General features: G+C 38.2%; 1 protein-coding gene across 1 annotated transcript in view; it reads right to left on the bottom strand.

Annotated features, from left to right (window-relative positions):
- Nucleotides 1-11,231, bottom strand: part of LOC140136784 (uncharacterized) — a 46,318-nt gene extending 35,087 nt beyond the window's left edge. Inside the window, exon 1 of the mRNA XM_072158376.1 lies at nt 11,082-11,231. Within this exon, the coding sequence (XP_072014477.1) occupies nt 11,082-11,114 (33 nt within the window). The 5' untranslated portion in view covers nt 11,115-11,231. The remainder of the gene's footprint in view (nt 1-11,081) is intronic.
- Nucleotides 11,232-13,157: the final 1,926 nt, after the last annotated feature.

Consider the following 13,157-nt stretch of genomic DNA (forward strand, 5'->3'; position numbering starts at 1 on the left):
TTGATTTTTAGGGTCAAAATTTCAAACCACTTAAATATGTTTCTGTTTACTGAAATCATGCATAGAAGCAACTTAAATTCCAGTAAAATAAAGTTTCAAGGCTTAAACCTTTTGATTTCTAATAAAAAATTTGACATTTCCATAACATTTTGGTTAAAATCTAAGAAAAAATGTATTTTACATAACCTCAGAAAATTATGACATGAAAGCTGGAATACATGTGAAATCCCATTCCAAAGTAAGTCAACAGATATAAGTTAAATTTTATACCATGTTTTGCTATGTTTGTAATTGCAGTTTTGAAAATTTTTAACATCAAGTGTCATTTACAATGGGAATTTCCAAACCTTAAACATATTTTTTAAGTTTTAATTGGGTTCCTAAAATAATTTGAATGTCTAACTTCATGTACAAATACTACTTGATGAAAGGAACCTCCCAGCCAAGTTTCACAGAAATTGGAGTTATTTTTAGAATTGGCAATTCAAGCAATTTGTGTTTGGAGGCTTCAGTTAACAACACAGGTGATCATAAAAGTAAAATATTTGGCTAACTACTACAAGTTGACATAAAAAATAGGTAAAAAATATCACAATTACCAATTTTCATGCTTTGCTTCTAAGTATTGAATTTCAGTTGTGACAAAAATTAAATTATCACAGCAAGTCATTTTTTTGTTTCGGAGGCTTCATGTTAACAATTGTTAAACATTGCAGAAGTAGTTTTTTTGAAAACAACAGTGTTTGGATCATCTAAGCTGTTATTTTCTTGTGTGTATTGAATCAATGATTCTATGCGGCAGATATTGTAGATTTATCACATGTTAATTTTTTCACCCATTTGTTTTGTATGGTGTTTTTTGCATGTGAAGCCTCCGAAACAGGCTTTTATGGGTATCAGTATATTTTTCAAACATTAACCATAATGTCAATTTTTTTTTAAATTTATGACATTCTGCACATATCAAGTAATAATTACAATGCAGATATCAGTATGAAACACACTAATTTAGATATGCATAGATGATAATTAATCTTATTGTTGTTTCGGAGGCTTCAATTGTTTCGGAGGCTTCAATTGTTAACGGAAAGTTTGTATTGGGTCCCATTTTCAAACGGTGATATATATCTCCACGATTTAAAAACATGTGATTTGAGGATCTACTTTGCTACATTTTGATAAATAGATTGGATGAGCTCTTTTATTTAATATTTGCACAAGCTTGCTGAACAGTTTGTTTCGGAGGCTTCAAAAAAGTTAACGGAAAAACGGCTCTTTGAAGTCAAGATTTTATAAAAATTTTAAAAGCTTGCAAATCGACTAATTTTTGTTACCCATTTCAAGTTAAGATAACAACTGTTATGAATCAAGAAGAAGTGAAGAAATAACCAAGAATTATGAACCAAAGCTACACCCACAAAATTTGTTAACAATTGCTAACGGAAAATGAAGCCTCCGAAACGACAAATATCAAAGTCCGGTTCTCAAAACTATAGGGCTGTTCACAAGTAAATCTATTGTGGCCGTGTTTACTGAACATATGACTGTACTTTCAGGATAAGAAAAATTATCCATGAACTAACTGAAGAAAACACAGGGTTTTACAAAATGTTACTGTTTTTTATAGTTTTTCAAAATGGCAATATTAAGTACATTTAAGCCTGCTAAAACTGAACGCAGTAACTCCCAAAGCTGATTATGCTACCCAAGGTAGCTGCTAACTAGATGACTTATGTGGCCAAAAATCATGGAATTCTGTGGCTTTATTAGAACACTACGGATTAAAATGTTAAAAATCCAAAGTTACACCCTTTACCGTGAAAATGACCATATACATTGTAAACATATTTAAATACATAAACATACTCGCGCCAGGTGTGTTTTTCGCGTTGCTAGGTTACGGAGTTTTTGGAAAGGCCTTTGATCATCGTGTTTTTCAATTTTAATTTATTCACCTGATGATCGCTTTGGCGTGAAACACAGTGTTGTGAAATGTATTAATATCTGTGTCTATATTTTTTTAAATAGCTCTACCATTTATTGGTATCGAGCACTGTATAGCTGTCTGTGATACTTTTACTTCTTAATAAATACACAAAGTTATATTTCACAATGTCACCTCTGCGGAAATTTAATGAAGAAGTGCAAAATGCCCTTCAATTGGGGGCACGGTGGCGCAGCGGTACGGGCTCTACCTCACAATTGGAGGGTTGCGAGTTTGAGCCCGGGCGGTGCCATCGTGTTGTGCACTTGGGCAAGGCACTTTACCTCACTTGCCTCTCTCTACCCAGGGGTGAAATGGGGAGCTGTTAGGGATATTGTCCATTGAGGGCCGCCCAAAGGTATGAGCATGCCTTGGGCATTGTATGGCAGCTGACATATTCTAATGACGGCTGAAAAAATGTAAAGCGCTTTGATACACATGAAAGGCGCTATATAAATGTCAACATTTATTTTATTCCTGTGGAGAAAAAGTCAAACACAATTGGCAACCAGAGTGAAATTCATGGGAGCAGAGTATAGCACAAGAATTTCAACCCCCATTTGGTCCCCCTTGGTGGCAGATTTTCCCCCGTCTTACCCCTCAATTGAACAAGTCTGGTTAAGGGGGTACTACACCCATGTGGTAAATTTGTGACTATTTTTGCATTTTTCTCAAAAAATAATTACACACTGGTAACAAAAGTTATGTATATTATTGGGGCAAGGAATCCAATTACTACACTGAAATTTCAGTGACTGAAGACAAGCGGTTCAGTATATATGATAGGAAACGAGGTACATCCTAGCGGTACCTTATATCTGATAATAAATAACAAACCGCTTGTCTTGGGTCACTGAAATTCCAGTGTAGTAATTGGATTCCTTGCCCCTATAATATACATTATTAGTTTTTGAGAAAAATGCAAAAATAGACACAAATTTATCGAGGGGTGTAGTACCCCCTTAAAGCCATTGCAGACATCTATTGAAAGGTTACATGTATGTATATTAGGTGTCTATCTGAGGCTTATCAATTGCAAAGCCATTTCCTTTTAATATCAGAATTAGACATATCATTATGTGACACAAAGGCATAATTAACACAACAATTTTCATACATATTGTTATTCACATTAATATCATTATTGCAAACAGAATTAAAAACAGTTTCAAACACATTTCCATCAACAGATCTAAGTTGATTACCAATAGTAGAGGAAACGTCAGGCATATTTTTACTAACATCATGCACAAATGAAGGTAATCAAGGGATGCTACATTGTATACCAGTATAACTGCATTATTACTCTAATAATGTTAACTCGCTCTCTCTCTCTGCCAAAGAAGCACATTGTTTAAATTAAATGTACAGTAAGTTTGAATGCTGTTTGAGACAACTTGTGTTTTAAGAGACAACTTGTGTTACTGTCCTTCTGTACGGGTGCGAGTCATGGGTAATCACCAAGGACATGGAAAACAAGATCAATGCCTTTGCAACATCTTGCTACAGAGTCATGTTAAACATCAAGCGTGTGGATTGGATTCCAAATGAAACCATCTACAATCTGACCAACACCACTCACTCCACTGGTTGCCAGAGTCAAGATTCATCAACTCAAATTTCTCCCCGGGAATTTCTCGGCCATATACTGCGTCTTGAAGATGACGAGCCTGTGAAAGAATATGCCCTTTATATTCCACCACATGGGAAGAGGAAACCGGGACGGCCACACACACTGTACTTACAGTATGTACAGCACCTCCTGGGAGATACTGAAGGGATGCTGCAGCCAAACAAAATTGTTTCGCTTGCCCAAGATCGCAATAGTTGGAGAAAGCTTGTAGTCGCCTGCTCCGCAGCCGACTGATGATGATGAAGTTTGAATGCAAAATAGATTTTAATGTTGAAATTTTATGAAAACCAAATCTATAATAAATTGTCAAGCTTTCACACCAAAAGGGTAAAGTTCAATTCAAAGAGAAAAGTGAACAACACCTAAAGTGAATTTCAGGGGGCAAAAAAAAAAAAAAATTTGGTTTTTTTTTTTACTGGTGGAGTTTTGACCTCCCACCCACCTGGAACTGCCACTGGATGGGGAGCCCTATAGACGAATCCAATTTCACGCATTCCTGCTTCTCAATGGCAGCCATTAGCCGCGACGGGTACCCAACTATCCCACCTAAAATGTGGGATGATGCGGCCTTGAAGGGTATTATAAACTGCATTCTATCACCCGTGTAACACATAGACAAAAGAATGATGACAGTTTTTACACAAAAGAATCTAACATCGAATTTTATGCAGGTTTAATCCACCCAATTGGGCACTCACATCACCTGTTTGGTGCATGCGGGTACCCAAATGTGGCCGACCAAATCCTGACCATGATTTGGCTTGTTGGATTCGTCTATACTAAACACAAGACGAAATAAAAGACACACAGGCTATTTATTTGAGAGCGCTTGTAAAAAAACCAGTTTTTGTTCAAATTCAGTTGCAGAGAAAAGGGGTCACAACTTTCATAATTCAATCAAAATATTGATAAGTTAGTCTGACGTTTTGGGTGTCAACATTAAATGTCTACAGTATTTGCTCGATCAGAGGATGATTTAAGGAAGCCCCATCATGCACTGCAAACGTGTTATCACCAGAGTTTCAACTGCCACTTTACTTTTCAAATCCCATTGAATTCTGTGCAAAAGATGTTGTTTAAGAATTGTGCGTGTGTCATTATTACTTAGTCGATTTCAGATCTAAAGTGATGTATGCATGAAGGATAAATCACACCTTCTGTCGGTTACATAAAATATGAAATCGACCAGCATTGTGAATGTGTTTTTATTATAAATATATCAGTCCAAATTGAAATTTAACCATGTCCGTCAATGCAATGTGCACGCAGTGGTGTCATGTTCACTCACACAGCTGTGCTAACCGCAAGTCAACACAGTGGCGTGGTGGGAAGTGCTTTCATCCTCTGTTGCTCGATTAAATGCTCCCCTTCTATTATACACCCCTATCTTTTTTCAAAGAAAAAGTGAACAAAACACAGAAATTTCCCATGCCATAACATGTTAGCATCCATGTATACCAGAACGAAATTCAAATTTGACGATATTTTTGCTAAATGAATTAATCTGCAAGAAATTTTTGGTACATAAACATTATGTAGCCAGAGGTTTCCAGTGGTATAAAAATCTCAATTTTTTTTGAAAAAGTAGGGAGATGAGGCTGTGGATCACGAAATGCCCTTTAAATTCCAATATCTATTTGAACAATGGTCCAAGTCCAAATGCTCTTGCATTTATATATATGCAAATGCTCTTCTTTTCCCAACGATCCAATGTATTAAATCAGAGTGTAATTTGCAGATTTGTGCCAACATTGTAACCCTGACCAATGACCATTTACACATGTATGTAGCACACAACACCAACCCTCCACACACCAATCATAAGTTTTTTGGATGACACGGCACAGAATTTTTATACATTTAAGGTACATTGTGTAATAAGGCGATGAAAAAAACCTCTATGGTCGGACAGACTTGCTGTAGGGTTTGGTTGGTTGGTTGGTAGGTGATGTGCTTTGTTTTTCATAATTAGCAAAATTATCAAAAATATCACCAAACGCTTGAAAAAATCTGATTTTTTTTGGAAAAAGAATCAGTCATAATCAATCCCCCGGCCAATTTTGTGCCTATTTTTGCATTTTTCTCAAAAATTATAGCGCATTGGGGACAAGTAAGATATGTATATTATAGGGGCATGGACTACAACTACTGCACTGGAAATTTTACTTCAGCACAGACAACAGCTGTGGAGTTACAGTCAAAAATGAGGGAAAACCAATATTTGATCAATAAATCAATAACTAATTGCTTTGAGTTGCTGAATTTTCAGTACAGTAGTTGTAGTCCTTGCCCCTATACATTGTAATATACATATCTCACTTGTCACCAATGTGCTATAATTTTTGAGAAAAATGCAAAAATAGGCACAAAATTGACCAGGGGTATAGTACCCCCTTAATTCATACAAGTTTTTTTTTCATCGCCTAATCCAAATAATCATTACAACACAAATATTTAAATTTATACAATGTATATTTAATTTCTATACAATGTCTGCATTGATCAACTGTTTAAACACTGAAATAAAATGTGATACTACACAGTCAAATATGAATTAGAAGTACATTGAGTTTTGGAGACTCAGCATAATTCTCATTTGCTCTGTGTTCTACAGTGTATGCTAGTATTACATGGATTCAGGCGCGTATCAAGCGGGGGGACAGGGTGGACGAAGTCCATGGGCCCCGAGGGTTCAGGGGCCCGAGCACAAAAGCGAAAATTAAATAAGGGCTGATAATGGAGAGCAGGGCCGGATTTTTATACCATTGGGCCAGATGGGTCCGGGTCCAGGACAATTTTGGGCCCCCAAAATTGCCCTACGCATCTTTCTTTTAACCCCAATAACAGCATGTTTATTGGTGATAATAGGGCAAAATTGTAAAATTTTCCGCGCTTCGCACGCATTCAAATACCAAAATTTATGTTGATCTGGGGCCAAAGTAGTCTGAAATTTAATTGAACAAAACATGTTAGTCCCCCTTTAGTTAAACCAAAACTTGGCCACTGACTTGAGTGCACATGCCTTCCTCGGCATGTGAGTTCGGGGTCTCCAAATTTTGGCCTGGCCCAGGGCCCATAGGGTAGGCTAAATCCCGCCCTGGTTAAAAGGGCCCGTACTGTTCCTTGTCCATGGGCCATGATGTTCTTGCTACGCCCCTGCATGGATTCCATACATTACACCCCCTTTGAGAAGACATTACCTTCCTTCCATGCAATTTCAAGTGGGGTTACTAAGGCGACTCCATTTGAAATCTTCACCCCACTGTTTACAAGTCTAGGAGATTAAGGTCATGTCTTCCCTTGTATGGATTTCAACTGGAATAAAAAATTAACCCATTGCTGTTATTTTTTTTAAACACAATAATCAGCACCTTGGACCTCCCGTACTAGATCGTATCCATATAGGCCTACCACTCCAATTACCCGGTAGTCCAAATATTTCAGTCCCAGAACAAAATATTCATATATATGTGACATGATCAAGGGGAATTAATCACATGTCGACCCTGGTCGAAAATGAGTTTAACACATGTTTCTAAAGAGGACATTTAGAGCTTTCAGAAACTGAAAACCCCATGTTGATACGACTTTTCTTTGCAAAGTTACAACCATTTATCAATCGCTGAAAACAAAATAAAACAAAAGGATTTTAACACCTCTTTTGCCAATATCTCAAAATCAATATTAGCGACATCCGACTCATTTCCCTTGATCGTGTCACATATACTGATATGATCGTGTTCTGGGTCTGAACTGTTTCCATTCGAAATCTTGATGGCAAACTGGACATCTAAGCACATGGTCCCACTTCACAGCTTTTTAATCCCTTATTCATGTTGCGTGAATCACTCTTATTGTGTATCATCCTGTTGATACTTGAGTGTTTGGCCAACTGAAACAGTTTTAACAGGTCTTACCTATTCAGCGAGGATGACAATTTTGTACATCCTTGTCTGTTTACAAACAGAGAGGTAGACGAAAGACCTGTCAAAACTGTTCCAGTTGTCCAAACACTCAAGTATCAGTTGAATGGTCCACAATATATATTGATTCACGCAAATAGGGCTAAAACCTGTGAAGCGGGAACATGTGCTTCTATTGTCCAGTTTGCCATCAGGATTTCGAATGCAAACAGTGCAGTTCAGACCAGGGAAGTGCGAACCCAGAACACGATCATGATTATTAAGATTCATGTCAGCAATGAATATCTTTGTTTTGCTTGGGACTGATTATTCAGACTATTTAATATTGTGGATGAAGCCTAGTGAGAGTACCATAATGAATAATAAAAAATGCCCGTATGCGATTTAAAAAAGTGACGGACGCAAATCTAAAACTTTTATTACCATGGCTGATCAATATAGAAGCGGCTACGGGACACCAGGTATAAACCTATTGTTGTTTTTACACAGTAAGCTGTAATTATAATCTGTTGACCGCTATCCTGTCATTCGACATCTAATGGAGACAAGCGGCTACAGAAATACGGGACGACAGGTAACCGCTGTATTTTCTTGTCATCCTAACCCTAACCCTTACCCTAACCCTATAAACCCTTACCCTAACCATGAAAGGCAAACCTTAGTTAACACATTTGCTCGTCAGCCAAATTGGCCTAAACCAGGGCCCAAACACAATACATACATGTATTTACATAGAAATTAAAAAGAAAAGAATAGTCAAGGAAACCTTAACCTACATAATAAATGTTGTCTATAATACTTCACTTGACCAAAATATGTGATTATCATGAGACTACTGTTTTGTTTTTCAGGTGTATCTGATGCATAAATATTGGCAATCTTTGAAAGTCAATCTTTGAAAAGATGTAACTTTGCTATGGAAAGGGGTATGACAAAACGGTTTTCAGTTTTGGCTTTCTTTAGTAAAATGATGCTGTTTGATGGTAAATTTGAATTAGACAATAATAACTTTGCACCATCTATTTTGAGGTCATTGTGTGAAATCAGAGGGTTTTGTTTTGGGCGAGGTATTTTTTCCAAGGGAGCGGTAGCTCCGTGGAAAAATACCGCCCAAAACTCAAACTCCGATATTATTTTACCATCTATTTTGAGGTCATTGTGTGAAATCGGAGGGTTGTGTTTTGGGCTGAGGTATTTTTCCAAGGGAGCGGTAGCTCCGTGGAAAAATACAGAGGCCCAAAACAAAACCCGACAATTTCACACTTATGAACTCAAAATAGATGGTGCAAAGTTATTATTGTCATTCATTACCGTCGTATCTGATATTTTGAACAAATCAAATACCCAGTTTTAATTATTGTTATTACCTACATTGTACCCTACAAAAAAAATCGACCAGGCGAATTTAACATTCGCGCCGACAACAAGAGCTACCAATCATAGAAGCGCGAAGGCATCGCGTAGGCGTGTGCATTGCCATAACGCTTAGTGTATACAGGCACGCGCACGCAGAAGTCATAGTAGCGCGTCAGAAGTCATTGTGAGTTATTAATGACCGCGCAAATCTTTTGATTGGATCGCACGTATAATAACATGAATAATGAGGTTATGAATTCACATTTCATACCTACATTAGACTCTATAGATGTCGATTGACAGGATAGCGGTCAACAGATTAATTACTTTTTGCTTAAAAAGTTACCTTTTTCAGAGTCTTGGTTAGCCCGGTGGGTTCAGTCTTCACTGACAATGTGTACGCATGATGGTTCCAATTAGGGGTACTTTTCAAGAAATGTCCGAATTTTCGAGGACAAAATTGTTTTGATTGTCCAAATTAGGGGTATTTTGGAGCAAAATTGTCCTTGAAATGAAAAATAGGGTATATTTCTAGGACTTTCGTCCGTGTTTTACCGCTACAGTTTTCGTATATTGTCCTCATTCCCTCGTGAAATAGGGGTAAAAATTCAAAAGCGTCCTTAAATGGTAAAAATAGGGGTATTTATTTCAAAAAAATGTCCTTGATTCCTCGTGATAAGGGGGTGAAATGAAAATGCGTCCTCAAAATGATAAAAATAGGGGAGGTATTTGGGGGCAAATTGTCCTTGATTTCGCGCAAAATAGGGGGTAAAATTGCTACAAATGTCCTATATAGGGGTCATTTTCAAATCCTGGAACGGTCATGAATACGTCCTACCTTTAAATACAAACTGAACCCACCGGGCTTGGTTAGCAGCGACGTAGCTTGCGACACCATCACGGCATCTTCATTCAGCGTAGTGTTTACAATCCTCCGGTCACATGACCACTGGTGATTACTAGTAGGGATTTTACGTTTTCAATATTACATTTGCATGGACGGTAATTTTTTGCAGGCTTGCCACGATTCTAGCGAGTAGATTTCTTGCAATATTTGGCTTACATGTATTTACCATCCAATTTATTTCCTTCAAAAGTTCAATGTACCTGTATATCTTTTACATTAATCCAGCACGGTCAAAAAAAGTTTTTTGATGTTTCTGATCGTCACAATGAAACACTTTTTAAGGACATGATTTTCTCAGTTTTCCCAACCATTTTGTTTACCCGTTGTTATCGACGTGACCCGAAAGTAACTGATTAGTCTCAACCCCAGAGTGCAACATTCTACAGGATTTTATGGGTAGACAACCTATGTACAGTTGTATCGCGCCCATCTTGTCCTCTTGAACCTAGAGGGTTGAGTGCAGATATCAGAACCGGGGATGATCCCCCTTCTCTTTTCGAATAGCTCCGACACTTTTACGTGCACCTGGATGAATCCTCCTGCACACGGGACCAACGGCTTTACGTGACTTCCGAATCACGGACGAAGCACATACACTACCTATATCTGCACGTGCTAGGCAGTGTATCGGGGCGAGAAGAAATTCTTCAATTAAATTCTGAAATTAAATTACTGAACTTAATTGAAGGATTTCCGACCATATAGGAACTTTTTGGGAGGGAAGAGAATTTTCACCTAAGGCAAGCCCAAGGCTCGAACCCTCGTCGATCGTATCTCCCGGTCGGCAGCGCAACGCCTTAACCACTCGGCCATCTCGCCAAGCAACATCATGGCTGTATCGCGAACATGACTTGACGACAGAAACCAATTTCATATAAATTGACTGAATTGCAAAAAAATTGTTGAAATGTTTGAGCTGTGCAAAACGTTAAGTGTGTAAATCCCATTGACACACAAAATGGCATAAGCCAGTCTCTGTGTACAAATGGCGTACACAAGACTGGCAAGCAAGGTGACTACTGTGACAACAATAGGTTACCTGGGAGGCTGGGGCGCTGGCAATTGAGGGGTTATGGTTCATGGGTTAGAGTTAGGTTGACAAGAAAATACCAAGGTTACCTGGCGTCCCGTCGCATGGTAGCCGCTTGTGATCAATACTGCATGATTGCGCAATCATAATTTGCATCACGACACTAAAACACAAATCAGAAATTGGGGTTTTGGTATCTGCACTAGCATGACCAGCACTTTAGAACGATAATAAAACATTTCACTTACCCTATAGCTTGTATTGATTTTAGGTCCTCCCATTCTGCCGTCGATATAATGAATAAATTATGTAAACATAGAACGAAATTGTTAAGCTTACTGAATGAACACACCAGCAGTCGCGTTGCACATGTCACGCATGTGTTTACGTTTGTGCTGCCCTCTAGGTTTGCTTTTCTAGGCTCATTGCACTACTAGGGTTGGGCTACAACAAAGATCTTTAGTAAAGCCAGATCTGGTGACCACTTATAGGGACCGTTCACAAACACTTGTTAGGGGGGCCTGATGCAAAAAGGGGGCCCTGAAATTTTTTGGCCCTTCTAAGGGGGGCCCTGAAAAAAATGACCACATATATGCTTTTCTGATGGGGTTGACCCCCCATAATTTTCATGTCAAAAAAAGGGGGGGCCGAAAATTTTTGAGGTCTGTGAAGGGGGGGGCCGAAAATTTTTCGCTGGTGATGACTGTGTGAAGCATCCATACGAGAAAAGAATCTCATAATACGTGTATGTTAAATAAAATGAACACGTCCGAAAGCACCCATTTTTCTAAACCAGACTTCAGAAAGTTGAGAATATTCCTTTCTTCGAAGAGATACGCACTTTGACGTATTCTATAGATCTTCTCCGTTATTAGGCCTACCTTCCTTTGATTAATTGATGACATAATGACTCTATTAGCGCATTAACTAGCCCACAGCAACACCTGAACAATGTAATAATCTCTGACAAAAATAATGTAGGCCTACATTTTCTTATAAACTAAGCACCAAAATGTCCAAAGGGCTTGGGTAGGGGAGAGTGGGGTAAGTTGAGCCACCCCCTCTAGAAAGAAAATTAAAAACTTATCTTACTTTGCAATTCTACTTATTTGTATATGACATAACAGAGGCTTCTCAAGTGTAAATGGAATCACTTGCACATAGGGTAAGAAAGCTGCATTAGAAAGTTCATTTTTCGCACTTTTGTTGAACTTTTGGCAAAAACCAATTTTTTTCATGTTTCACCCAGAAAGAAAAAGGCTAAAATGATAGCATTCTGGGTATTGAGGATGTGATATATGAACACTATAAATTGTAGAAAATTATTTACAACTGTAACAAGTTTTAGTCAGGTGGGAGGCTTGGTTGTTGACAAAAAATTTTTTTAATTCAAACTAAAATCTTGTCAGAAATTACTTGTATGCAATATTTAGATCAAACTACTTCTATATCAACCTATTTTTCGAAATAAATACCTGAAAACAGCAATTAAAAAAAGGCAAAATTGAATTTCACAGCTATGGCATATACTGTGCATTTCTGGCTCAACTTGCCCACGCGACTGGCTCAACCCCGGGGGCCCGGGGGGTCTTCGAAAAAATTTGTACGGGGTGTGCCACGCAGACTTTCGGATGCTGACTTTCTCTATACCTACTTTTTGCTGTTTTTGCTACCCATTAGTATATATACCAATTTTCAAGAAAAAGTACCCAAAAAGCGCTCAAATTGGCCATAATTGGGCGCTTTAAAGGCACTTTTTCCAAAATGCGCCCAATTGGGCGCATTGGTCCGCTGAAAACCCACCCATCGATATACCAAAATCGCTGAAAAGGTACCCCAAAACCGTGGCACATCCCCGTATACCTTAACCAGGAAGAACCCCCCCCCCGGGGGGGGGGGCTCAACTAAGAGCTTGGCTCAACTTACCCCACCGTTGGGGTAAGTTGAGCCAATTTGCAAATGATTTTTGGCGTCTCACTGTGCGAAAGTACAAAATATTGATTACAATTCTGTGGTATCATAACCAAGTAAACATATATAGGCCTACATAGGCCTATGTTTCATTTGTAACACTACATTTGGGTCCTTAGCGTATAGTAGTGAAAGTAAATGTAAAAAGTGGCTCAACTTACCCCACTCTCCCCTATGGACGTTTGGACAGTATTTTTTGTGGGACATGAGAGCACATCAGACATATCGAATTGCATTCTGATGTCCTTCTGATATCAAATAATTTTGATTGTTTGAAATTCCCGATATAATACACATTTTATGGCAAATGAATAAAATCCTGGGCAATGACAAAGAATGACAGGAACAAGATA

Source organism: Amphiura filiformis, chromosome 17 (genome assembly GCF_039555335.1).
Source record: "Amphiura filiformis chromosome 17, Afil_fr2py, whole genome shotgun sequence".
In the NCBI taxonomy this organism is placed as follows: domain Eukaryota; kingdom Metazoa; phylum Echinodermata; class Ophiuroidea; order Amphilepidida; family Amphiuridae; genus Amphiura; species Amphiura filiformis.